This window comes from Gavia stellata, chromosome 11 (genome assembly GCF_030936135.1).
Source record: "Gavia stellata isolate bGavSte3 chromosome 11, bGavSte3.hap2, whole genome shotgun sequence".
NCBI lineage: Eukaryota > Metazoa > Chordata > Aves > Gaviiformes > Gaviidae > Gavia > Gavia stellata.
In genome coordinates this window covers 18,483,595-18,511,237 of record NC_082604.1, presented here as the reverse complement: position 1 = coordinate 18,511,237, position 27,643 = coordinate 18,483,595, and the positions used below count along the sequence as shown (strand labels likewise).

At 50.9% G+C, this 27,643-nt stretch overlaps 2 protein-coding genes across 2 annotated transcripts; one reads left to right on the top strand and one right to left on the bottom strand.

Moving 5' to 3' along the window:
- The first annotated feature begins 797 nt into the window (after window positions 1-797).
- Window positions 798-3,150, top strand: SLC51A (solute carrier family 51 member A). The gene is made up of 9 exons (XM_059822914.1): window positions 798-832; window positions 1,033-1,127; window positions 1,505-1,659; window positions 1,775-1,848; window positions 1,926-2,084; window positions 2,205-2,316; window positions 2,438-2,584; window positions 2,786-2,891; window positions 3,013-3,150. Exons 1-9 carry the CDS (start codon window positions 798-800, stop codon window positions 3,147-3,149), a joined length of 1,020 nt encoding a protein of 339 aa, XP_059678897.1. The 3' UTR covers window position 3,150.
- Window positions 3,151-4,041: 891 nt separating this feature from the next.
- PCYT1A (phosphate cytidylyltransferase 1A, choline) lies at window positions 4,042-25,915 on the bottom strand. Its single transcript, XM_059822567.1, has 9 exons — window positions 25,878-25,915; window positions 18,795-18,935; window positions 16,721-16,820; window positions 14,395-14,511; window positions 11,720-11,871; window positions 10,829-10,907; window positions 9,925-10,067; window positions 8,686-8,874; window positions 4,042-8,093 (listed from the first exon to the last, which is right to left on the bottom strand). The coding sequence occupies exons 2-9, from the start codon at window positions 18,909-18,911 to the stop codon at window positions 7,887-7,889; spliced, it is 1,104 nt and encodes a 367-aa protein (XP_059678550.1). The 5' UTR covers window positions 18,912-18,935; window positions 25,878-25,915; the 3' UTR covers window positions 4,042-7,886.
- Between the last annotated feature and the right edge of the window lie 1,728 nt (window positions 25,916-27,643).

Here is a 27,643-nt window from a genome sequence, read left to right as displayed (position 1 = left end):
CCATGGGCACCCCTGGGACACATGAGGATGCTGGGATCCATCTAGGACAAGAATACACTGCTCCCCATGCCTAACACCCCAGCTCCCCACTCAGTGTGCCTCCTCCAGCCTGTTGTCCCCCTCCCCAGGCCTGGGCTCTGCTCCTGTCCCAAGAGACCAGGGCGCTGAGCAGGGGTGCTGAGCGTTGGGCCAGCCCTGCCCTCTACCGTCATGGGAGCTGCTCCCAGCAGGGCTCAGCCGCAGGCTGCTCTGAGCTGAGCCACTGCAAACTCCTCGCATGGCCCGCAGAGCTGTGCAGGCTCTGGCAGGCTTCCCACGGTCCTGCAGCATCACCTCCCACCCGACCACTGCTGCTGAGGGGACACGAGGATGCATCCTGGACCCTGCGTGGCACCATGGTGACCCCTTGCACCACAAGCCCACCTCCCGGCTGCCCGAGGGGGTGCGTAGGCAGTGTCACCCCAGCGCAGGTGCCCTGCTCCCCAAGCTTTGAGAACATACAGGCACACCAGCACTGGTGATAACCGCCTCCCCCGGCACCCCAGGTCAATAACCGGGCGGCTGAGGCACCCAGTGGGGATGGGACGGCGTGAGGGCACGCCAATGGGCGCCCGCAGTGGCGGGAGAGGGAGGGGAGCACCAGAGGCTGCTGGTTAAACTGGAACGAGGCGCGGCAGCCTCCCCACGGTCTCTGCCCTGGGGACTCTGACCCCACGGGCCAGCGAGGAGAGCCAAAGGCAGGCGGTGCCGAGTAGCCCTGCAGCCGCTGGGAAGGAGCTGGGGAGGAGCAGGGCAGGATGGACCCCACCGTGGAGCTGGCAGAGGACCCCAGGTGGGTGCTGGGGACCCCATGCCACTTTGCAGCTGGGCAAATCCAACTTTTTGGAGCAGGGTTTTGGGTTATTCCCTCTGTAAAGGAAGGGAGGCACTTGGGGGTGAGGCGAGCCAGCCAGGGGACACCGGGGACTCTGCGGGGCTGGGTGTCTCCGTGTCCCTGCCGGCCCTGTGCAGCACTCCCCTTCTTCTCCGCAGGTTCCCCCGCCCGTTGGTGGAGATGCTGATCAGGAACTTCAGCGTGCCGGCAGCCTGCTTCTCCCTGCCACCCACCTCCGGGCAGCTGCTGCAGCGTAGGTGTGGGACTGGGTGGGGGGGACCCTCCTCTTGCCACGGCCGGGAGCAGGACAGGGATGAAGGAGGGAGGGTGGCTGCAGCAGGTACAGGCAGGGAGCAGCCCCGAGGAAGGGGGAGGCAGTGGGGTGCTGCCAGGGTCTCAGCCTCCCACCTCAGCCCTGCCTGCAGGGCTGGCCCCAGGGAGGACCAGCGCCAGGGCAGGTGACACAGCAGCAGGGTAGAAGCACCAGGTCTGGCATGGCCAGATGTGCCGAGGACACAGCAAGGGGCTTCCCAAACCCATGGAGTGGTGGGTCAGCTGGCAGCTCCCTGCCATAGTGGCCCCAGGGGGGCCAGGACAGGATGGAGCCGGCTTCTCACCCCTCCCTGGCAGAGCTGGACGTAGCCCAACTCGCCATCATGGGCCTCGCCACCATCATGACGCTGCTCTCGGTCGCGATCTTCGTGGAAGAGGCTTTCTACCTCACCCGCAAGATCCGCTGCCCCATCAAGATGAAGACCCTCCGCTGGAGCAGCTCGGCCCCTACAGTGAGCTGGGTGTGGGGGTGGTAGGGGACATCACCCCGAGGGGCCAGGGCCACCCAAGGGGTGCCAGCCCACAGGAAGGGGGAGCGGCGGTGTCCCAAGCTCACGTCTCCCCCAGGTTGTGTCTGTGGTCAGCTGCTTTGGGCTGTGGATCCCGCGCTCCATGATGGTGGTGGAGATGGCTACCACAGCGTGAGTATTGCCTACCCCGGTCACGGGCACTGAGGAGCCCACAGGGCCTGACCTGCCTTCCTCCTCTTCTTCCTCAGGTACTTCGCCATCTGCTTCTACCTCCTGATGCTGGTCATGGTGGAGGGCTTCGGGGGGAAGGAGGCAGTGCTCAGCACCCTGAAGGATGTACCCATGGTGGTGAGCACTGGGCCCTGCTGCTGCTGCTGCCCCTGCCTGCCCCGAATCACCATGAGCAGGTGAGGGAGAGCTGCTCCTGGGGATGGCTTTCACTCCCTGCTTCTGCTGGGGTGGAAGAGAAGTCCCTGGGCAGGGGCTTGGGGACCTCAGGCTGCTACCGGTCTCTCTCGCTGTGCCAGGAGAAAGCTTCAACTGCTGATGCTGGGGACTTTCCAGTACGCGTTCTGCAGGGTGGTCGCCGTCTTCCTGGGGCTGGTCCTGGCCGCTGATGGCAACTACAACCCTGCTGATGTGAGTGCCAGGGCATGGGGATAGGCAGGGTGACATCCTGGATGGGGAGCATCCACCAACCCTCGCCTTGCCCAGCAGCTTTGTCAGCCCTGGCACGTTTTCTGTGTGTGTCCCTGCTCAGATCTCAGCGGAGAGCGTGGCCCTCTGGATCAACACTGTGGTTGGTGTCTCCACCCTCTTTGGGCTATGGGCCCTGGGCATCCTCTTCCGGCAGGCCCGGCTGCACCTGACTGAGCAGAACATCAAGGCCAAGTTCTCCTGCTTCCAGGTGAGCCCTGGTCCTGCTTGGCTCCCCACTACGTGAGGGGCTCCCCTGGCATGAACAGGATGAGGTGGGGTGGGGGGAAATGGCATGGCAGGAGCCGCTGGTGGGCGAGAGCCAGGTCCGGCTGTGGGAGAACGGGGAAGGTGAAGGGCAGGAGCCTGGCAGCAGCACAGCTCCCACCATCTCGGGTGTTGGTGGTTGCAGGTCCTCCTCCTCCTAACGGCACTGCAGCCCGCCATCTTCAGCATCCTGGCCAACAACGGCAGCATCGCCTGCTCGCCACCCTTCTCCTCTAAGGCCAGGTCGCAGCGTAAGTCAGGAGACGGGGGAGCGGTGCCATGTGCTCCCGGCTGAGCCCCGCCATCGCACGGCGGGGCGTGGGGAATGGGCATGGTGGATGAAGGTGGCTTCAAATGACCCTTCTCTTCCAGAGATGAACATGCAGCTGTTGATACCGCAAACCTTCATCTTGGCAGTGGTGACGCGGATATACTACCGCAAGCAGGATGACAAGCCGGGCTACCAGCCCGTCAGTGTCACACCCACAGGCACTGACATCAAGGCGTGAGCAGGAGGGAGCAACTGGGGTGCTAAGGGGCAGAGCGAGGTGAGGGGCTGGTCTGCCCTGTACAGCCATCTCCTCCTCTGGCCCTGGGGAGCTGCTGGCAGCAGAGAAGGCAGAAGGGGAAAGGGGATCTCGGCATGGGGTGAAAGGGTCTGAAACCTGAAAGCCACAAACCAAACGGATCTATGAAGCCGCCTCCAGCCCAGGGCGGCTCTTGTCTAGCACTGAATAAAGATAAATTTGTACCCGAGTCTTGCGTTGGTGACTGGGCTCAGATTGTCTCCTGCCCAGGCTGGGTGGGAGATGACTCCACACACGGGTATGAAGACGGAGCCCAGACCAGCACAGCCATGACACGGGGCTGTCACAGGGTGCCCAACACCCAGCTGTGACACTGACCTCTGGGTGCTGCTGGATGGGGTTGACGGCCAAGGTGATGCCAGGGCAGAGGCGTTTTCTCCTGAGACCTCTGGATGGGTCTGGCCCATCCTTGGGGCATGTCCTCCACAGCAGTGGCTGCTCCTGAGAGCACAGTGGGAGCATCCACACCTGCCAGCCTGGGGCCAGGCAAAGGAAGGAGCCTTGAAGCACCTTCATAACACAGGCAATTAGTTAATGCTGTCTTAACCAGCCTTGCTTGGGATCTGCTCCAGTAGCAGTATCTGCTCTGCACTCACAACAGAGCTGGGGACAGATATCAGGACAACGATGATTTGCAGAAACCACTGGGTAATCTTTTGACCTCCACTGAAGCATCTTCTCACTCCAACCACTGCTAAAATGGCAGGTGAAGAGACCACAACAGGAGCCAGCTGTGCTAGGACAGCAGAAGGGATCTGGCAGACACTGACTAAAATGACTTTGCATTTATTTGGCTAAACATAAAAGCCAAAACCCCAACTCCAGAACAAGCCAGTAAGACACACAGTGTGCACACAGGCCCATACAGAGAAACCAGCACAGCAAACACTGACCAGGAAGAGCCAGCTCAAACCAGCTGCTGCTGCACAGCTGGAGGTGACGGCAGGACTGGGTGATGCAGCATGACCAGAGATGGGCAGCAGATGCCAGATCGTCAGCGCTAAGACCAGAGCCTGCTGCTGGGCACCACCGAAGCTTCTCCTGACCTGCTCTCTGGTGCCCTCCCACCATAATACCTCTGGCCCGTGTGACATATTGGGGAAGCAAAGTCAGAAAGCCAAAGCTCCCAACTTTTATTTAATTGATTCATTTTGGGCAAAAAGCAAGTTTTCTGTCCCATGAGGAGGGGGGAAAAGTGACTCAGAGCTTTTCGCAGGTGGCTGTGTTCGAAGCGAAACTGCTCAGCCGGAAGATGCCCTGGTGATTCATTACGAGATTGCCAAATTTGACAGCCTCCTGCAACAGTACACAGCCATTACCAACATGGCTTTCTAGGCACCAGCAGAAGTGCTGGGACCCATCAATCTCATGGTTTTGCCAAGAAGCAACACCCAGGCAAGCAGCAAAATATGAGACTCACCGTGGCCCCCCCCGCCCCCATCAGAGAACCAGACTCAGCTCCTTACCTGCGGCAGGTAGGAAACCCACACCTTTACACCAGGGAGCCCTTGGCAGCGAGAAGCCCACCCTGAGGGCAGGGGGCAAGACACAGGGACAGTCCCAAAGTCACCACTACTGCCAAGTGTATTCGCTGCTCCAGCACCTGCCTCTGGTTACAAGAACCAGACTGCACCATGAAGTCCCAGCCCTCTATAAAATGCACAAAATCATGTCAGTGCAGGTGTGTGCCATAATTTTCTCAAGAGATTAAAGATCTTCTCCTACAACTTTAAGCAATATGCTGTTAAAGTGCCACACTCTTCATGTCTTGCTTCTACCAGCATCCTTGGCACCTTTCAGCTTTGCCCTGCTGCTGCTGTCCTTTGCCACCAGAAAATCCTCTCCCAGGGGCTGGCTGGCTGTTGGTGCCAGCAGCCTCATAGCCCAAATCTACAGAGGAACTGAGGTAGGGCTGTCTCGCAGGAGTCGACACTTCTGGATTTAGCAGCATCAAACTCCACACGTTCTTCAATGCATGCTAGTAAAATTTCGTTTTTCCACTCTACTTCTTACTTCATCTTAATTCAAGCATGTCTCTTCCGGATGCTTCTTTTGAAGAGTCTGGGATGGGTTAGGGGTGTGCAGGACAGCCCTGAAGCAGCAGCACTTGCTGTATCTGCAGATAACGAAATGTTCCTGGAGAACTTGGCTCATGTGTTTTGCCCAAAGATCAAGCTCTGTCCTATTCCTGATAGGACAGGGCAGTGCTGGACATGTGGCTGGTCCAGCAATCCAGGAGGAAACAAAAAAACAAAGGAAAAAAAAAAAGACTAGTCTGGGATTCGAGTGTCCAATTTAATTTAAGTGCAAGGAAGAAGCAGGGATTATTGGTTACAAGAAACAGCTCTGTTATTCCAAGCTACATGTAAAACCATGGCTGGCTTCTTACCAAGCACCCCAGGTTTGGCAGAGAGACCAAGAAATACGTTAAGGTCTCTGCAGAACAATCCACCATCCAAAACACTATTGTTATCCAAATTTACAGAACACTGTTACATAACTTGTGTTTAAAACAGTAGTAAGGCTCTAAAGCAGCCTGGCCTTCGTGATCTGGCTCGGGAAAGCAACGCAACACCCATACTGAGGGAAGGATGAGGAAGGGAAGGTGGGGAAGATGAGGGAAGAGAGAACGTGGATGATACAAAGTTAAGTGCTCTACCACTCATAAACCAGGGGATTAACAACTCTCTTGTACCAAGTGACCATTATTTGCTCCTTACAGCTTAAAATCCATAGCAGCCAGCCACACTCCCAGAACCATGCACATCCCTGCTGAGAGAGGTCCAAGTGGCAGATGAGGAATCCCCAAAATACCCTTTCCCATACCGGCTCTGGCCTCAACAGAAGCACAGAGTCTCCGTCAAGCCCTTTAGGCAGCGTGACAAAGGATCAGCAAGATAAAAGCTGGAAACAAGCAGCAGCCTGCTCCCACCACAGGGCCACTGCATCCCCTGGAAGCACTGCACCGTGGCAAAGCCTGTGGCAGCACTTGACGATTCGCCTCCTTCCACCCGCTGCTCCCCGAGCCCTGCATCCCGCTCTGAAGACCTCCCTGCAGAACTGCTGGCCAGGCTCTGAGCTGTCTGTCCTCTGCTCCCAGCATCGCAGGAGGATACAGGCAACTCAGCCCAGCAGCTCCACCCAGAGACAATGGATATCACAGGCAAACCCGAAGAGAAAAGCAAGTGAGAGCTTCACAGCTATGCAACAGCAAGTCCAGTCCCTCCAGCGCTGGCTGCGGGGACAGAGTGCACCGACCTGCTCTGCACACAGGCATGCAGCATGGGGAGGGCAACTGCCCGCGGGCAGCCGCAGGCCACAAAGCTCTGTGTTTATTACAGACACAACAGCAGGCACGACTTGGACCATGGTTTCAAACGAGCAGATTACATGTTTAAAATCTTAAAAAGCTGCAGCGCTCTCTGATGCTCTTTCTGGCCTGCCTCAAGGAGTAAGCGGGCACTGATTTGTGCATTTATTGTGCAAGCCGGGTAACTGTCACACAGGACCGGGACCCTTCACTGGGGTAAAACGTGCCCTTCATCTGTCCAGCTGCACACACCAACACGGACAGCAAACTGGCTGTACGAATTCACGTTTTGTCCTTATAGCAGCGACTTCATGGCACCAGTGTAAAGGACTGCTCCAGCCCTTAGAGCACAGCAACTGAAACACAGACAAACACGCACAGAGCACAGTGTTGAGGGGCCATTTAGACAGACAGTAAAACTTATTACACACCAGAGACCGGGACAAGGAACTTCTCAAAGCAGTACACACATTCATTTCCTACCTGGGCTCTCACACACCCAAGGAAATGCACAGACAGCAAGTGCCCTGAAGCAAAGATTCATTCTCTTCTCTCCAACAGCAACTGAGGGCTGAATTTTAGCTCAAGATTTAGCAGTCTTGTTAAGATTAGCTGGAAAGGCCTTTCCCCTGCAGCCCCCATACAATTTGGAGCCGCGAACGCTGCGCGCTTATGGGGTGTGCAACTCTATGATGCTGCGAGTTCTTCCAGGGTGTAACTCCTGCGTGCTAAACTGGTAGCCCCCGACCCAGCACGTCCTCACTGCAACACGCTGGGAAGATCAGCTAAGAGGCATGCAAACACTACAGGGTCTCCTGGATAGATTCCCATCGGTTCCAGCGCACCAGAGAAGTCTCTATTTCCTAGAAGGCTCTTTACACCACCGCTTGCTGCGTGCTCTCGAGGTCACGCTGGTTGAGGAACCGAGGGGTCTTTCGTTTGGCAGCAGCACAGATACCGCCTGGGGGTGGGGGGGGATAAGACAGAGGAGCTGAAGGAAAGAAGAGACAGATGGGGGTCTTCCCACTCTCCCTCTTGCCTGGAGGTTTAACAAGGGAAAAGAAACCAAACAAAAGCCACGCTTGAGTGCTATTCTTTGCGCTTTAAAAGAGTATTTTCTTAAAATATAAAAACCATCTTCCCCCTGGAAACCACTAGAACGTAAACAATAAAAAGGGGTTTTGGGGAGGAGAAGGGAGAGGAGGTTTGAATGTGCTTCCAGGCAGCAGCCCTTGCTAAGAGCAACGGGTGCCTCCAAGGCCCTGTGCTCACCGTCATCCCTGTTCCTATGGCTCTCTTGCTCATTTAGAGTTCCCCAGTGGGTCTGGACTTAGGATTCGGTGATCAGCTTAATCTTCTTCATCCTCACTGATGTCATAGGTGACTGCAGACTCGTTCCTGGAGCGGTTGGCCGGCGAGGAAGGAGGAGTCTTGGTTGAAAAGGGCCAGCGGAAGGAGGGAGACGGGGAGCGGTCGTGCGTGGGGCTACTGCTGGGACTCTGCTTTGGGCTGATGGCCTGCAGCATCCGGCCCTTGCCCTCCTTCAGCATGTGTTTCTAGCGATGCAAGCAGGAAGAGAGTTAGCATGGCTCAAACAGCGATGGAAATGGATGCTACTTACAGCTTGTGCAGCATTTGAGTAGTTGTGTCCCCTCAATGCTTTGGGCAATGTAAGAACAGAAAAAGCCCAAGCATTGCTCTAGGCTGTGGAAACTGCATACAGTCTAATCATCACCCATTTTCAAGCACTTCTAACATGAAGTGCCTGTGATATTTACCCAGCAGAACAGGAGAGCCTGGCAAAAACAAGTAGCTTCAGACTCATCCCAAGCCAGTGACAAAGTGACTGCCAATCTCTTGGCTGCTCAGTGGCCTGCAGGACACAAGCTGGAGTTTACAGGCCGGCTTGTGGGACATGGGGACTTTTCATGCTACGACCGTAACTGGTGTTATCCAGCTGGCAAGAGTGAGGGCTCCCTGTAAACAGGCTGCCCAAGCCTGGGACAACTTGTCTGGAGAATGGCAGCACATTGAGCGCTGCAACAAACCATAAACCTTTGCTCTGCAGAGTGTGGGCTCCAGAAGCCCTACAATGACTGCCAAGCTCTCCAAAATCCCCTTTCCCCTTTTCCCAGAGCGGCTCCTTACCAACGCGCCTTCTGGGCCAAACATCTCCAGGAAATTGCCGATGAACTCCCGGGACTTCTCTTCCCACTTCTGAATGAGATCAATACTCTTCTCCTCCACTTTCTGGACAAATTCCTTTGACTTCTCCTCTACATCCTTCACCCTCTTTTTCACCTTATCCACGCGCTCCTGGAGGTGGTATTTCTTCTCCTGTACAGTAAGCGGTGCATCAGAATACAGCTCACCAGATCTGAGTGGTGACCACCTCTGCTCTGTGTTATTACACTGAACTGCTGCTTAAGACTCAGCGTCTCCGTTAGTCTTGTGACACTTCTCCTTCACTTCAGTGACACTTCTTCCCTAGACTAAATGGCAGACACAGTGGGGCTGTGAGATGCTTTGTGGCAGGCAGTGGCACAGTACACAGAGCAATACTAAACCCCGAGATAAGCACTATCTAATAGGAGTGCATGGAAGAGGGAAATATTTATACAGTATACAGATTAGATTTGAGTGACCTGCTGTAGGTCTTCCTGTATATCATGATAGCACATGTCTTTTTGCTGGGCATTTTTAAACAGAGGCAGAGAGGCCAAGCAGCCACTACCTCTCCTGATTCATTTTTGTATTCCATGGTATTTAAAAAAAATAGCCATAGTATCTGAGTGATAAAAAAAAATGTTTACTACTTTACTTCCAACATCAGAAGTGCCTTCTGCCATGTATTCTGCTTGTGGGTAGAGCTGCTCAGCACAGGATCAAAGCATGTCCTTCTCTCCTACCCAAGCGCTGCTGCTCCTGCAGCTCCAGGAAGGGAATAGTACAGTGAGAACAGGGTCAGATTTTATCCTAACAAATTACTCTACCTTAAGAGGATGGCTGAGGGAAGAGGAGAGAGACGAGACACAGCAGCTGCTACCAAGAACAACCCACACTTCATTCAATTAAAGAACACACACATGTCACCACACACCCTGTCTCCAGTTCTTTCAACAGGTAAAATGTCACCAAGACATTTCTGACAATGGAGCACTACTAGCAAAACTCCAGTTCCTCTGGGTAAGTCCCAAGAGGCAGTTTCAGGGGCAGAAGTAGTATAATTTCTACTCCAAGGACACTGGTTTGGTGCAACTGCTTAGCTCTGCAGACTGGTCTTTTACTGGCATATTGGAGGACCCTGCTACCATCAGACAAGACTCTACACCTCCACACTGTAACTTTCTGCTCATGCAGCTTGTGGTGAGACACACTTCAACTCACGTTTATGAAGCTGACGTTTAGCTCTTTAGCTGTGTAGCCCCGCTGCAGGTTCCGCCTGGCATAAACATCATAGTCCCGCACAATCCGGGTGATGATATCTGATGTTGAGATCCCCTCAGTCCTCTGAGTTGGTGCAAACATGCCTAAAGTTGGGGAACAGGACCCAGGACAGCTGTAGCAAGACATATGGCAAAACGCTGCTGCCACCTCTTTTAGGAAACAATACCTCCTGTCAAGAGCTCATTTCCTAACTGTCCTCACACCACCATGTGTTTGCCCTTGAATGTACAATACCAGGGTCCTCCTTTCTGGGACTATGAGGAAGACTTAAGTAAGGCCAAAGCATGTCAAAACCATGTCAAAATACCATGTCTTCTAATGAAAAGCTCTTCACTTTAGCTGGTTTAAAGACTATTGACTATAATCCACTGCATATAGAATAGTGTGGTGACAAGGACAGGACAAGGGCTCCTGCAATTTCGTGGGTGGAAATATAACAAGCTCTGATGGCTGGGTTTGGATAGATTTAAATAAACTGCACCCCCACTAAGTTTTACAGCAAACAGCTAGAGGAGCCACTTTGCTAAGTTCATGAGATTCTCCATTTGTGAGAATCTGTAAGCCAAACCATAGTATTTTTTCAAAAGGTGGTAATTCAATCACAATAACTGGATTGGAAGTAGGAATTAATGCTGGGCGATCCTTGGCCTGGGACATGGAACAGACCCAGCCTTATGAAGTAGGGCCTAAAGCTGGGCTTCTTCCTGCCCTCAGAGCCTCCTGGGTAGACCTTGTTCCCAGAGCCACTGCCACTTCCCCAGGCATAATCCTGCCATACAGGAGCACAGGAGAAACTACAGCAGATCTTTGACAGGAAGCCCTGGAGAATCTGACCCAGACCCACCTGCTTCTTTTATATGCTTATAAACATCATCACTGCCAGCAGAAGAATAGGGGATGTCATCATGTGCAACAAAGTCGATCTGAAAATGAAGAAAGCAATGCGAGTCAACATTTTATCTTGAACCTGCAGGTCTCCTGCTTTTTGTCAAAGGATGGTAACTTTTTGCTCAACACCTCCACGCAGGGGTGTGACAGAGAACAGCAAGACACCTTCCTCTGTTAAAAAGCAACACAGAGTAGTCCCAAGTTCTCACTGGCAATTGCATATCAATTGTAAGCACAAAGCAGAGAGGAAAGGCTGGGACTAAGGACACAGCTGTTTTAAGCTCCACAGAGAAATAGCTTGTTAAGGGCAACAAGGGTAAACTAAGCAAACTCCCCTGGAGACTCCTTCACCTCCCAAAGCAGTTCAACAGATGTTAGAGACTCCTTTCACTTCATCTTACCAGCTGATAAAAGACTACTCTCAAGACAGCTTGCCTGGTCTCCTGCTGCAGGAAAGCTGATGTAGATCTAAGGCGCTCCTGCTGTAAGCAGGGAGTTGGACCAGACGCCCTCCAGAAATCCCTTCCAACCCATGTTATCCTCTCCCTACTGGATTTCACACCAATCTGTAACCAGCATCAACTTCTCCTGGAACAGCGAGAACCCTCACAGGCTTTTTCACCATGTCACAATCGCTACCTTATTTTAACACTACCTGCCAGCTTAGCAAATGCTTCTAGTTTCCCAAGAAACCCACTTGATTCCCGTAACCCAGTTCATTCTATATTTAAGGACTTTCAACAGAAACAGGTTGCTCAGGCAGAGGTCACCCCCATGGATGAATTCTTGCTGTAAACAGCAAGCACAGTCTAATCAAAATTCAGAAGGATTAGATGTTACAAATTACCCTGTGCTCTGCCAGGAACTCGGGGGTGAGTGTCCACGGCGCATTTCTCACCACTTCATCCACGTAGCGACAGTGCTGCACAGCATCATACCGTTCATTTTCATTCATTACCGTGAAGCCCTTGAAGTTATGGGTTAGCTCATCACTGCAGACTGAAGAAACAGGCAGAGAGAAAAGTGAGCCTGAGGTACTTACCCCAGTGCTTTACAGCAAAAGGACCCTGCACACACTGCTGCTTAACCAGGCAATGCCAGCTACTGACAGGGGCTGGGGCTGGCACTTTCAAACCCAGCTCTTCCAGCCACAAAGCACCAGGAACAGGGAGTGCTGCAGGGCACTAAACTCCTCAGCAATTCTAGGCAGGCTGTTTGGAGGATTTCTGACCAAGCTGTGGACCTACACCCCAAGCCCTCAAGGTCTCTAGAGCCTACAATGCTTACCAAGAAAACCAGCCAATACGGAAGAAAACTCTCCCGTATGAAATGGCACCTGGGGCTCTATCAGGCAGAAACCTGCTTATTAAACTATGAATGTACCTTTGTACTCGGCACTGGTGAGGCCGCACCTCGAATACTGTGTTCAGTTTTGGGCCCCTCCCTACAAGAAGGACATTGAGGTGCTGGAGCGTGTCCGGAGAAGGGCGATGAAGCTGGTGAGGGGTCTGGAGCACAAGTCTTATGAGGAATGGTTGAGAGAACTGGGGTTGTTTAACCTGGAGAAGAGGAGGCTGAGGGGAGAACTTATTGCTCTCTACAATTACCTGAAAGGAGGTTGTAGAGAGGTGGGTGTTGGTCCCTTCTCCCAAGTGACAAGTGATAGGACAAGAGGAAATGGCCTCAAGTTCTGCCAGGGGAGGTTTAGATTGGATATTAGGAAAAATTTCTTCACCAAAAGGGTTATCAAGCATTGGAACAGGCTACACAGGGAGGTGGTTGAGTCACCACCCCTGGAGGTATTTAAAAGACGTGTGGATGAGGCTCTTAGGGACATGGTTTAGAGGTGGACATAGCAGTGTTAGGTTAACGGTTGGACTCGATGATAGTAAAGGTCTTTTCCAACCGAAATGATTCTATGATTCTATGTCTCAGGCCTGGAAAGTGAAGCCCATGAAAAAAAACCATTCCCTAAGCTCTTTTTTCATAAAATGCCATACCACAGTCTAGTTCTTGGAAAGTTGTATTAAAACAAAGAGTGAGTTCACAGCAAATCAAGTCAACTTAATTATGTTCTACGAGAAAGTAAATGAACTACTCTTCATAATCTGCAATGTAAGACATTGAGAAGTAGGGAGTTTTATTCTGTTATCAGGCTCAAAAGTAAACAAAGCATTACCAGTCTAACTGGTATTGGACATATTTATGTTCTACACAAACAGATGATAAAGAGCGGGTGAGATTGCTCCCAGCTTGGAGCTTATGTTCACTTGGGCTCTGGCCTCTTGTCTCAGTTCCTGGTGCAAGAGGAGCAGTTCATTGCTCTCCATCTCCTCACCAGTCTCCCAGAGGCAGAGAGCGTGGTTACACACCTTGCTACATTAACGTGTTAATAGTTTGACCTGAAGTTATTTTCCTGTTTGATGTACAACATTTTTGTACATGGGGATGTCTTTCCGCCTGCAAGATTTCTAAGCTCAGAGCGTTTTGTAGGTTGCAGCAACTATTTCAGCTCTCCTCCCTCCCTTCCTCTTCCAGACACTACTGTAGCACACACAAAAAAATGCAGAAGTACCACTATAAAAATGCCCTCAGCAGCGAGTGAAACTGTGATAAGGGAACAAACCACACAAAGACGTTATGATTGTTCTATCGCAGGATCAGGGTTTCATTTTGCTTCAGGTAGTTGAGAAAACTAGTTAAAATTCTCAGCTCTGATACTTTAACATGATTATGCAGCCTGACCAGAGGTCACCTCCTGATAAACATGTTTTTAAGGTAGGTGAAGCTACGGGCACAGAGGCACTGCCTGGACAGAGGCAGAGTGTATTACAGCAGCTAGAAGTGTTTCTTCTTTCCCGTTATATTCTTGAAGGAGGCCTGGCTGAAACACCTCTGCTAGATCCCCTCAAGCAGTCAGCAGGATATTCCTGGCATCATCTAAAGACCTTTGAACCTAACAGACAAAGTGGGGAACCCTTTTTTGCAGAAATGGGGCCTCACTGATTTCCATGTGGCCAGGCACCGTGCCCGTGAAACCACCGTTATCCCCACGCTCCTAGCGGGACCTGTTTGGGATTAGCCATAAGCAATCCCCAGCAGAGAGCTGGAGTAGGGGGGTAACTTGCAGGGTGATACAGGTGACACAAAGCTCAACCAGTCACGGAGGGACTGTTCCTCATTTGTTAACTGTCTTGTTCAAGAGGCAGATGCTCAACTGCCCCTAATATATTTTGATACTCAGATGTGCAACTCACCAGTATCTGCCACAAAATAGAAGGGTCAAATTAGAACAGCCTGATCAGAAATCTTTTCCTCAAGCGCTTGTTTGGTACAGGATATCTTTCTGCAGACATATTAACTCTCAATATATTGCAATAAGACTCCAAAAACATTTGAGATGCAGGGAGAGCCACTAAGGCTATAAAGACAAAAACTGTGCTATGCCATCTGTATGCACAACCACGGATGGAGGCAAACTGTACTCCTTCGACAGCCAAAGTCAACAAGGTCACTCCTTACCTCCGACAATGAGGTATGTGTTTGGGAAGAGGTTCTTTGCTTGCATCAAGGCCCGGGCATGTCCAGAGTGAAACAAGTCAAATATTCCATCTGCATAAACTCTGACGGGGCGATCCACTGTGCCAAAGAGACAGAGAGACATTTGTGAAGATGCCTTCCTGGAGAAGCAGCTGCTGCTCATGCCCCCATTTGGGGTCCTCCTGAAACTCATGGGGGTATTGCAGAAAACTGGCAGAATGCAGAGCCATAGCCAGGAAAGATTTGTGAAGAGAAATGGCTGGCGCTCTGCCTTCCCACATGGAAACAAATGCTGCTGAGCACAGAGCTGAAATACAACCATGTTCAACGACAGACTCAAAAGCTACCACACACCCATCAAAACAAGGTGAAGGGAGACCAAGGGGAAAGCAAACCCTGAACATTTCCCTCCTACAGAAATCCAAATGCAGCATTAATTTTTCGCACAGCAGTGAGCTACCAAAGGGGAACTGGCCGAAACATTTCATAAATGCCTGATTTCCCCCTGCCAGCCATGATGGCATCTCAAGACCTCTTCAGCATCCTCCTCTGCAGCCTGCTCCCACAGCTACCAGCCTGGCTGAGGGACCAGACTGTTCTGATTTTCCACCAGCATCATTGGATCCCCTCAGGCCTGTGAAATACATTACTGTATCCAAAAACCCAGCTGGACTACTGAAAGAAAAGCAGATACAATTCTGCTGAACCGCTGGCATTATCAGCTAAATCCATAGGTAAATAAGGAAGAACAAAGTTTTCCTCAGGCCACCTATACCAGGGGAAATTGTAGCTCTTCTCTTTGAGGTCAGCACAGATGTAAAGTGAGATAGTGTAGCACTGCCACGTAGTAGCAGAAGGCTCCCTGACTTCTGGTCTCCTGGGACCACACAGGACTCCAGCTCTCTTGCTACTGGTAATAGAAAGCCACACATTCTTGGTATCCAACACACCTGGGAATGGCCTGCTGCTCTCTGGCCCAATTCAGGCAGACGGACTCAGAAGAACAGTGTGAGCAGAGGCACACCAAAGCTGCACTGAGGAAGGGGAAGAGATAAGACCTAGCAGGAGAGCTGAAACCCCATGGGCCTGAGCAGGGCCCTGAAGGATCCTAGAAACTGGGAGGCAGCAAGAGGCAGAGTTGATGCAAAGGTAGGGTTGTTGAATTCCAGCTAAGCAGAGCAGTCAGTTTGAGGACAGCCTCTTACAATCACTTTTCAGCAAATCCACTTCAGTCTGAAGATGCCAGGAGGCTCTGGAGAGCCAAGATCTGGCAATCTGAGACTGCAAAAGCTTTCTGTATGCCAGAAGAGGGCTGGTCCTGGCAGGCCTTTATTAAAGTGCAATCATGTTCTGGAAATTGGCTGGGACATCCTTCCCTTTTCCTCCACACCTGCAGCAGCTACAGTTCCTGAGCACAGGCATAAATAGCAACAAGGAAGCATGCAGTGTATTTTAGTCTTAGCAGGCAGGATAGCCATCACTGTTGAAATCGGAGACCTTTGTGCAGGCTTTGGAGACTTTCAGCTGGGAAATTAATGCGGACTGTGAAAAGCACTGGATTTCCAGAACCTCCTGCGGGAAACCACTGCCAGGTCTGAGCAGCTGGCTCATCTCTCAGCAGCAGTCAGGCAGGTAGAAGTGCAGCATTTTTATTGTCTCAGTTTCCATAACAGAGAGGCCAAGTAAGACGGCACTGTCTGCACACTCTGGCAAGAGAGGGCATGCATCCTTCAGTCAGGAAATCAATCCTGCCTCTGCCTCCTCTTTGGAATTGCAAAAAGAACAGTGTTTCTCCTAGTCTGGTTTAGAGAATAAAAGGACATGTTCTTGTTGTGGGCCTGGCGTACTGTGTTTAATGACACTGACTTTAATTCAAATCCAGGCTAGAATGGGACAAAGATGCATGTTGGTTTTACTTGCCCATTTCAAATTTCAGAAGAGATGACTTTTAAAGTGCTTAACTTTAAGCTGCCTCAGACAAAGTAATGCAGAATAATGTTCAGCTCTGATACTACTCTATAGCTGTCAGTGGCACAGGAAAAACTAAAACACAAATATCTATTTGATTCAAATAGTCTTACTGGTGAAGATACAGCTCCTCACACTCAAAGGCTCCAATTTCAGTTGTACTGGCAGGCCCAGTTTCACGTGGGAACAGTTATCTAATCACCAAAGCATTAACTAAGTCATTGGCTGCAAACCTGGTCTGACACACAAGGTTGGATCAGTCTCAGAGATATCAAAAATCATACCCCGCCTCCCCAAAACTCAACATGTATACAACCCTTCCAGTCTGGTTTTTACTTACAAGGGGTCCCTCTCATCGCTTCTTCATATGTCACTCTGACGTATGGCTTGCTGTAATCGATTTCCACTTCATCTGAAAATGGAGCCGGTTCCCTCAGTCCCTAAACAGCCAGAGAAGGTTAGCTGTGAGAATGCAAAGGTGAGTACACTACATAGCAGCAGCACTGTGACTGCAATGTCCTAGTCACTGAGTGACTCACCGTGTCTCTGCACAATTCAAACACATGTACTGAAAGACCAATTAGTGTTAAACCTCAAAAGAGCCCTGCAGGCTGATTAGCCTGAGTTTAGAGAGAGAGAGAGAGAGAGAGAGAGAGAGAGAGAGAGAGAGAAGTCGACTTAAGAAGGTGATAATTATACTGGACCCAAGAAAAGTGGAGGCTCAGATCTGCAACTGGTAAAAACAGACTTGACAAACAGCAGTTCACAGCAACGCAAGCCAAGCTTGATCAAACCTCACTGTCGCAGCTCCAGCTATGCCCACCCGGGCAAGACCATCACTTTGCTGTGCTTGAGTGCTTGTGCTGTGACATACAAATTGTAACAGGTCCTCGATTTGAGTATATGAACGAGCAGCAGAAGAACGATACCAACAGCAGCACAAACTCCCAGGGAACATGTGTATCGTCACCCATTTCCAAGCCATACACAGTGAGAAACCGGCATCAATCTGTGGCAGAATATCTCCAACTGCGCAGGAAAACCCCTCAAATCTGCTAGCTTGACCACAGCAGCATGATTAACCAGCAGCTAACATCCAGGTATCATTTCTGGTCTCCTCTGAATGAAAACAAAACATCTGCCCTTCCCACAACAGAACAAACAGCTCAATTTCCTTCTAGCAGGAAGGTGTGCGGCAGCAATGGATGTCTCTTTCCTGAGCCAGAAAACTAGGAAACAAGCTTGCAGATCGCTACAATAATACCATCAAGCTGCAAAAAGCTAATCAGCAGTTTCCTCTCTGGAAACAGGGTGGATTTTAACAACAATCCAAGGATATTAAGGCTCTGTGGGAGAAGTCACGCAACAGCTCAAGCCTCCATTCCCAAAGCTTGCTTCCCTAATTCTCATTGCTGGTGCTGCTCTTACTTCGTTACCATCTGTCAAATGCCCTGGGACAGGACTGAAATACTCCTGAAGAGCAAAATGTTGTTATCAAAGAGGAAAGCTGCAACACATCACCATATTTTGCCAAGGACTATGACCCCAGTGTGACGTGGCAGGGATGGTAGCTGGCTTTTGGCAGAGATAAGGAAAGAGCAACTAGAGCACACATGATATGCAGGACAGCTCCACAAAGAGGGCAGAGAAGAGCTGTAAAAAGCCCATCATCACAATATTGTAGCAAGGACAAGTTAAAGTCAACTCTTTATACTGGCATTAACTGGCACAGGTCCCCTTTAAAAGAGACGCCACTAGCTTTAGCTTGTTAAAGCTGTCCCAAGGTTGATCTAGAAGGAGAAGTCCTTTTTTTTTATTTATTTATTTTATGAACACTCCTGGAGTATCAGCAACATAAATGCAGTCTCCTGCCAGACCAGGAGAATAAACGAACAGTCACCTTCCCACTGTTTCAGAGCACGGATTCAATAGATTAATTCTGCAGGTGCTTACAACTTCAGATCCTCCTGCAGCTCCCCTGACTTTAACAGGACTGCTTTCTGCTAGGTGCATGAGTTGTTATGTGCTTGCTTGGAGTATTCCTCCCTTCCGCCGGGTCACTTAAGAAAACCCACCTGTGAGAAATGAATGCTTACTTCTCCATGGATATCTATATGCATGCCTGTGTGGGTTCAGCTTAAGTGACTACAAACAAGCCAGACACACCACAAAAGCAGCTTAGCGATGCTTGCCTCAGACCTAATTTAAGACCACGTTGTAAGCATGTTATTAGTACGAACAAAGGAAGACTTTAAACTGGCTTTGCAAGAAGGATAGCTACTGTCATTTGCTTCTTCCCCCCACCCCCCTTGTTTTCTGTGTCCACAGAAAAACCACCACATTTCTCTTTCCGATGTTATGGCTCCATGTCCTAATCTTGCAGGCACCTAAAGCTCCTATCTCTGCTTACTTACAAATGAGCGTCGGGACATTTTTGGAGGGATTCCATCCAGCTCTGCGGCCCCATTGGGGCCAGATCCATCTTTTCTTCTCTTTCGGGAATTCAGCCTGGAGGAGGTCGGCGGCTCCATCTTGCCAAGCACGTCCAGTAAGAACTGGAACAAAATGAAGGAGAGGGGAAAAAAAAAAAAAAAAAAGAGATATTTCTCAGCTCTTCCAAAGCAGAATCAGTCAACAGCAGGCACAGCGTACAGAAGGTCAGCGCAAAGACACAGCCACCTAACAAGGGGCTTAGCCAGTTGTATTTGGTATCAGCTGCCAAGGCTTGACAAACAGTGCCTGGTGGGAATACTGAATCATTTAATGCAACTCGGAGCTGTTCTACAGAGAGAAGCCCGCAGCAGTTCGCTGGCTGGAGAGAAACTCATGCAAGAGTTGCAATGCAAGTTATAAATCACTACTACAAGGCCGATCATGCTACTTTAGCATCCGAAAAACAACCTAAAGTTTAAGGCATGCCCAGCTCACATTCAGCCCTCGCCCAGCTCTCATTTTGATGAATGCAAACACTCTCCTACCCTTCTGTGCCTCCCCCTTGCCCACCAAGACAGCTGGTGGGTGTGCTGCATCCCTGTACAATCCTGAATAGAGGAAGGAGCAGGTTTAAGCAGGACAGGAGTGAGGGAAGGGGTACAACCCATGGTCATAACTTCAATAACTAGCTGGCTTGCTGTTTGCTTTGTTGTTTGTGCAAGACCAAGCTGCAGCTCCCCAGTAGGGACAGCTCACCTTGGGATGGCTGCCACTGTGCTCTCCTCTCATCCCCTGTCCCCACTGCAGTGGTGACTCAGCCGACGGCGAAGCAGCTGCTGACACCACATTAGGGCACACTTACTTCTGGCACTTTATGTACCAGGTTGTAATTAGTGGTGGTTCAGCTGAACTGCTTCTGTGATGAACAGACAGACAGACAACCAGTTTGGGATGGAAATCACGACAGCTATTTGGAAGTAAGCTATCCTTGGTTTTGAGCTGGAGTCATTGTATCTTCCCAAAAGGGCCCTGGAGCATTGGGAAGCCCAGCACTTCACGATCTGAGGCAAAGCTAGGAATTTATAGAAAGGCATGGCAGCAAACACTCCCTTTTCAGCTGCTGCAGGAGTTAGAAACGGGTGCTAGATTTGCAAAGCTTGTAACTAAAGAGCAGCATTATCTCTCTTGGGCACTTGAGGTGTGCAGCTCTCCACTGCAGCAAATGGCACTTCTGACCTGCCATTCCTGAGAGCAGCATGACCCCTCCGCCCAGGAATGATGCTTATGTGCATGCCTCAACACCCTAATAATAAGAGCCGTGTGGAATTTAAAATGTCTCCCCACCCACATGCAGTGGGTGTGCTGGAACATGTTAGGTGGGGCAAGCACAAGGTATGAGGAAGGGCAGATGTCCCTCTGACCACCACCCCTCTCCTTGGCAGAGGGTCCCTGCTGAGCGTTCCTACTCAGGACGAGCTGAGACTGTCCTCAGTAAGGGCTGCTGGGCAAAGCTCTGCTGTTGAGCAACCAAGAAGTGTGGGCTTTGTGAAAGAGAGCTGTTGAGAAGCAGATTTAGTGATAGGACTCTCAAGCACAAACGACTCCACGTCAAGGAATGTTCCAAAGTAAGGAGTCAAACGCAGTTTAATAACACACGAACATACCGCTCTCCCCACCCAGCATCAACAAGATGATAACCTTATGAACAGCATTAGGGCCAAACACAGCTGAACTGGTTTTGGGCTACATGCATATGAGTACCCCAGACTGCTCCGCTAGACCTACCACAATGCACTAAGAACAGGAAAAGAGAATCTTGGGTGAGTGGGGAGCCAAAAAAATACTGGGGAGAAGACAAAAGTGACAGTGAAAAGTAGCCACAAAGACATTTCAGAACCACATGAACCATCCAGTGCTCACTCCATAATGCCTGCGAGCCAAGTTTGCTGAGTTTCCCCCATTCCAGTAATTAATTTACTATTTCCTAACAACTGACAAACACATGGGAGTGTGCAAAAGCAATCTCTGGCAAAAAGAGTTTGCAACCCTGAGCTCCAAGTCTTCAAACACTTAAGCGAACATTTAACTTTCAGGCAAGATCTGTGCTATAAATGCAGAAGCTTCCAGAGTGCCTCTGTGAAAAAACAGGGTATGACACAAGTAATTCTTAGGTTTTGCAAGGTGTCATCTTGCAAGCACACTCTGGATCAGTTATTTTCTTCACCGCAGTGGTCCTAGCAAAAACCATGCAGTTCACAAAAAGCAGCAGACCTCTCTCTCTGGTTCAAGTAACCCCAGCATTCATGGAAACAGTGGGGGGAAACAGCAACAGATTTTCTTGTTAATTGGTCAAAATAATTTCATTGTGCTTCAAGTCACCTGTTGGTCTGCTCAGCTGAAATCTCCAACAGCTTTTTCCAACCCCTCCCACACCCAACCATCCGCTTTCCAGCACCCTAACTCACTTTTCTACTTCTCAGGGTCTACGTAGTCAAATGACGGCAAACAATAGCTTAAGCGAATGGATTTGCTTTGCATTAGATAAGCAGCAGTTGTCAGACAGCACCAGCCACGCCACAGCAGCAGCTCTACCTGACATACCATGGGAGAAACCAGCTTTGAGAACAGCACAAATACGCTCTATCTGCTCTGATGTTGCAGACTAGATGTTGTTGAAGGAGCCTCTGCAGTGTCCAGAGAGCTACGCTGGGTACCTCGTGAGTGACATAGCTCTGCTAATTACTCAAATTAATGCAGAAATTAAACAATAATTTTACCACTCTTCAGAGCTTTAAAACCTCTGTCTTGTGGCTAGTGCATTTCTGGGAAGTCCTCCCAGCACCAAACTCGTCTTCATTAAAAACTGGGAACGCATTGTTCTTAAAAACAAACCATACCTTACTGCAGTAAAGCCACTAATCTTAGAATGTTTCATTTTGACCCAAATGACTAAAATAGCATCCCAAACAATTACTTACTAACAATGGGATCCAGCATCTGTAGCTGAGCTTAACACATGAGCACACAGCTTTGCTTCCCCAAACGTGTAAAACACTGACTGTTCTAAAATTAATTACGTTTGCAGCAGATGGGCAAGCGGGAAGAGAAGATAGCTCTCAAAACTCATTCTGAAAAACTACAAGATAAAAAAACCAGGCATAACCAGAAGAAAGAGTCCTGCTGTAAAACATTAACATCATTCTATTTTGTCTAAGGTGTCACCCTCCTGCATTACTGAGAATATGAGAAACTGCTCGCTAGGAGCAAAGTTAAGAAGTGCCCCATTTGGGAAAGCCATGGGCAAATCACAGGCTCTGCGCCACTTTACAAAACACTTCGGGCTTTGCTTCCAAAACTTACTTCTTTGGTGCACATCCTGTATCAAAGAAGCGCCTTGCATCACCTGCCAGCTGGCTCCCTTTGAGAGAGAGTTGTACGCGCTCTGCGAGGAGCAGCTGACTGCCAGACTAGAGAAGAGTTGCTCTCCCCGTCAGGGAATCACTCCTCTCAGTCACCAAGTCCAGATATTGAATGAAGGAGGGGAAGTGGTGAAGGGAGAAATAGGAATTTTCTTTAAACTGTGGCAATAACAGCCTTCAGAAATCATCCAGCACTTTGCTGAGAGTAATACTATAAAGCTCAAGTCATTTCCCACCGAAACGCAGCCACTTCTGGGAGCGAAGAAGGACAAGCACTGATTATCCCAAAGAGAAAAAAAATATATAGGCAGGGAAGAAATGCAAAACTTCTCCCTTAGTGTGAGTTAACTACACCATCATCCGAGCTGGAATTTAACCACGACACCAAAGTTAACACCTCTGGCAGATGCAGAAGGTCAGAATAGGCTCGGCAAATCTTCTTGCTTAGCCAAAGCCTTACCTCACCATCTGCATCTTCGTGGACAGTACTGATGTTTTGTTTAGCCTTGGTGGTGTTGGAGAACTGCCTGCCTCAGACTACACCGGAGAAGGAGATGAAACATTTCTGCACCCTAAGCACACCGATGGCATGCGGACCTGGCCCATCTGCATTCTTTGTGTTTTGATATCCCAAGGAATTTCTTGAAGAATAGTATCTGCAAATCTACATGCACTAGCAGGAGTTCTTCTGCGCTTCCGCTGCTTTTCACTTGCAGATTTATGTGCCAAGGCAAAATAAATCCTGCTACTTAAACTCGAAGCCTGTGCAAACCAGGAGCTTACTGCAACAACTCAATAAATGCTCCAGCCCAAAGCTGCTGCATTTCCCGCCAGGGATCCGAGTCAGCGCAAGGCTGGCACACTGGAGCAGCGAGGCCCCTCCGACACCCGCAGCTCCCAGGCTCGCCGGGTGGCACAGCCTGCTCCCAGGCTCCCCCATCGTCCCTCTGAACTTAGAAGGCATTGGCACAGTCAGATGTGACTGTCATGTGCTGCAAGATCATTCCACTTTACAGGACCAAGCTATTTCTCTTCTGCTGACTCATCTGCAGGCAAATACTACTAAACTTTGCACTCTGCCAGCTGTCTGCAGAGAATTGCCTTGACACATGGACAGCTCATAAGCAAGAGCCTCAGGGAAAAGGAGTAAGTCCTGTCACTTCAGATAATTCCCCTGCCAGGCTGTAAAGTACCCAAACGACCCTGCATTCCTCGGTCATGGGGCCAAGAGAATCCTTTTCCCCCTGTTCTCCCACACCTCCACCCCCAGTTTATGATTAACCTTACTTGCGTGTATCCCTGTAGAGATCTGTTGTAGACAGAAAGACTCAGAAGAGGTTAATGACAGAAGACTCATCACAGTGAGAAACTGATGAAAGACTGTTTACAAGATGGGGGTTAACCTGTACATAATTACTGGGAGAGATCAGGATCTCTCTTCAATCTGTGCCTAAAAATCTTGCCCATCTCCAAGGCAACTTCATTCCCAGCCCAGGTTTGCAAGCCCCAGATTAGCCCCAACCTCCAGACTGAGAGCATCTGCTTAAAAACTGAGTGCTGATGGCTGCGACTCAGCCTGTTCACCTCCAGAGAAGACTGCGACTCTCCCCAGCACGGCTGCTCTCCCCACAGTCAGCATCTGCTCTGCCTAGACAGTCTAAGCCCTTATAAAGGTTACTGCAGGATCTGGCCCGCAGAGTCCTGTCTACACTTGAAACACAGGCTGCTTCAGCAACTCTGCTTGAGCAAAAGCAGCTATCCTGCAGCACATTAATAGCCACATGAACATATAAAAAGAATTCCAGTTCAGCCAATGCCACACACTGGTCCAAGAGCATCCAGGCCCAGACCTTTGCTATACTGGCTAAAAAACACCTCAAGCCTTGCATCCCCTACTGCTACAAGCAGGCTGATAACATTTGCTCAAGCAGAGCCCGATCATGCAGAAGATCTGGTACCCGTGTCCTGCAATCGATGAAAAGATGCTGCTTTTCACCAACAAAGTCCCAAATGGCTCAAGATAATTCTCTCCACCACAACTGAAAACAGTGCAGTGTGATCACCTAAGCAGCACTGCTATGAAACACACACACAAAAAAAGAGAAACTGCTGGCAAGACCTTCTCCATGAATTCACGGCCCTTCTGGGTACACCATAACCCTGAGGCACTGAGTGTCCTGGCATGCAATAAAGCCTCTGCTGCCGTTAGCGAAGCAGCAAGAGTAGGGTTTATGCAGAATATCAGAGAAGATTTAGAGCCTGCCCAGGGACAATAAAGTACAAGGACGGGTGTTCATTCTGTCCCGACTTTTGTGTTGAATTGCACGGTGTTTTGTTTTTAGGGCTTAACAACAGAGCCTTCTGAGACTTCAGGAGGCAACCTCCTTTAGTAGGTTTACACATCAATACCAAATCCTTGCTCCAACAATTATTGTTTGTGGCTCATTCTACAGTAATTTCAAGACAATTACAACCCAGATCTTGGACCAAGAAAGTTGCTAGTCACAAGTTTTAGTAATTCTGTATATACAGCAAATTCCTTCAGGAAATAAAGCATGGGTATTTGTCAACTGAATTTCAAAAGCAAATACGGTGGCTGTCCTCAGGCCCAGGAGTCCTGCGGGTGGAAACCGACAAGTACCTGCTTCTGACCACGCCAGTCTTCACCAGCCGCAGGCTGGGGGACCTTGTGCTCGCAACGGCACAGGGTGGGGACAGAGGAGGAAAGGCCACCTGCAGCATCCTGCACCTACCTTCACAGCGAGCGAGGGCTACTGAGGAGCATCGCAGCTCTCGGAATTCCTGCAGACTTTAACTCCAATTACAAAACCACTAATCAGCGCAGCCAGGACTTCGGTGGACACAAAAAGTGCGTTAGAGAGGATGTGTGTCTGCAGAGCAGTCAGGTCACACCTTCCTTCTCCGCAGTCAGGGCCACCTCCTCTTGTTCTGCTCCTCTCTCCCCGAGCCTTACCTGCGTCCCCTAGGTGGGGGGTGTCCCCCAAAGCCCCCACACTCCAAGCCCTGGGGTTGTACTCCAAAAGTTTCCCAAAGCATCTGCTGCTGTCTCCTCTCAGCCTGCGCCCACCGCAGCCGGCCCTGCCATCCCCTCAGCACTGTACCCGAGCCCAGCCTCTCCCCAAAACCCCACAAAGGAGAAGCAGCACAGCGCGCCCCCTCCCCAGCAGACACTGCCCCTTGCCCAAAGCCAAGGACCCCATGTCCCTACCAGCCAGCACCTCCCAGAGTCCCCCTGCCCCACAGCAAGCCTGCCGCACCGAGGCGGGGCTGCCCCATGCCCGTGCCACGGCCACCCCGCTGGGAGAGGGGTCGCGGGGAGGGACCCCTGACCGAGCCCGCAGGGGCAGTGTGAGGTGCCCCTCATGAACCTCCAACAGAACCCCCCCCACCTGCCTCCAGCCCCTGTGACGGGCACCCTCCTGGTCCCACTGCGAGTGCCCTGTCCCCTGCACCCCCAGCGACAGACCCCGCAGCCATCCCAGGGCCCCCCGCGTCCCCCCAGTGACAGACCCCGCAGCCCCCCAGGGCCCACCATATGCCCCAGCGACAGACCCCGCAGCCTCCCCGGTGCCCCCACGCTCCCCACCGACACCCCCCTACCAGCGCGCCGCCGGCCGCACGCACCTCCGCAGCCCAGGCCGGCCCCGCCGCCGCTGCCGGAGCCGGAGCCGCTCCCGGCGCCTGCCCCGCCCCGCTCCCGCCAACGCCAACGGGGCGGCGGGCGGAGCCGCTGCGTGTCGGGCCGGGGCGGCAGGAAGGGACCGGCCGCGCCCCGGGAAACCGCGCCCGGAACCTCCGTTCCGGCTCGCAACGGCTCCCCCGCCCACCGCGGCGCTGGTCTCGTAGCGTCGAGGGTGCCCCGGGGCTCCGCGCTCGGCCCAGGCGGCCAGCAGCGGGGGAGTGGCCCAGCGGAGGTTCGCTGCTGCGGTCCTTCACGTGTCAAACATAAATTCTGGGGACTATAGAAGGAGGGAAGCCAAGCCCCCCTAAAGCAGACCTGGCTGCTCTGGGCCATGGCAGCTTCGTCGCAGTCCTTCGCACTCACTGCATGGGCGGCCTCATCCTGCTCACGGTGGTGGTGCAGGAATACCGGCCCGCATTGCTTCAGCAGCTGCTTGATCTTTCTCCAGGGAAAACAGCACCCGTTACCCAGCCCAGGCCACAGCCGAGGGTGGCTGGAGCTGAACGATCACAGACTCAAACCCGCTTTGTACAACGCCTTTGTGAAACAGCTGTTAAAAGCCTCCGAAACAGAGCGAGCACAAGGTGAAAAATTGTGATTTAATCACCGTGACTTAACAGAAGTGTCAAAACGAGTCTGAGGGCATATACTATTTCCTGGCAAGTGTCTTTATGTGGAGGGTTTCACTGTTGTCCAAAACTTGCACTCCCAGGCTTGTGCTCAAACAAGCAGCACCATTGCATCTTCTCCGCAGCTCCCTTAACGAGTGGCAGCCACAGGTAGCGACACAGCAATCAGGGAAGTCACCCTCTATTTCCCATCAGAGGAAAATGAGAGGAAGCCACTTTCAAACAAACATAATAAACAGGAGTGTACTGCCTCCAGGATTGTAGCCAAAAGAGTGATTCTAGAAGATACATCGTAACTTGTTACCCCACTTTCCAAGAGTTGCATGGACAGAGTGACTTGTGCTCTAACAGCCGGTGAGGGTAGGATTCAGGATTCACCTCACCCAACTTCAGCACGCTAAAAGCCATTCATGCCGCTGAAATTGTTCAGCGGTGTTTGCTCCTTGGTCAGCACAGAGAGAACAGGCATCACCACACAGCATCTCATCCCATTTTCTGATGGGCACCTGAGATGCACTCTCGTGGCACCCAGTCTCTCAAGAACCAACCCAGTCCTCTTAACTTTTTGGAGATGAGGGACTTCAGCAGTCCTTTTCTGATCTACAGCAGCCTTTTCTACTGCTCCTTTCTGAGGCCTAACAAATTTGGGCTCCAAACATTCACTCTCATACCTCAAAACAATTACAGAGAGGCAAAGATTGAGAAAGCACTGCCATATCTACTTAAGAGGGCAATGAGCAGTGATTATTCACAGTGTCCATGGGTGCCAAATCACACTAAACCAACGAGGAGTTACAGCAGGGAGGAGTTTCGGCAGTCAGTGCAGTGTGTAGGCTGCTGGCCCGACCTAATGTCCTGAATACCTTGTCTTCCTATCAGTTAATATCATCTCCTGTCATGCTTAGCGGGGACTCACAGCCCAAATCTTATGGGAGTCACAGGAACAAGTCTGGATAACCAGAATATGAGGTTGGCTTTATGGGTTAATTTACAAAGAATCCTCAGAAAATGCTCATCTGCGAAGCACAGACAAGCAATCAAGGCTAGTGCATCTTGTAGAGTGGAGGAAAAGGACAAAC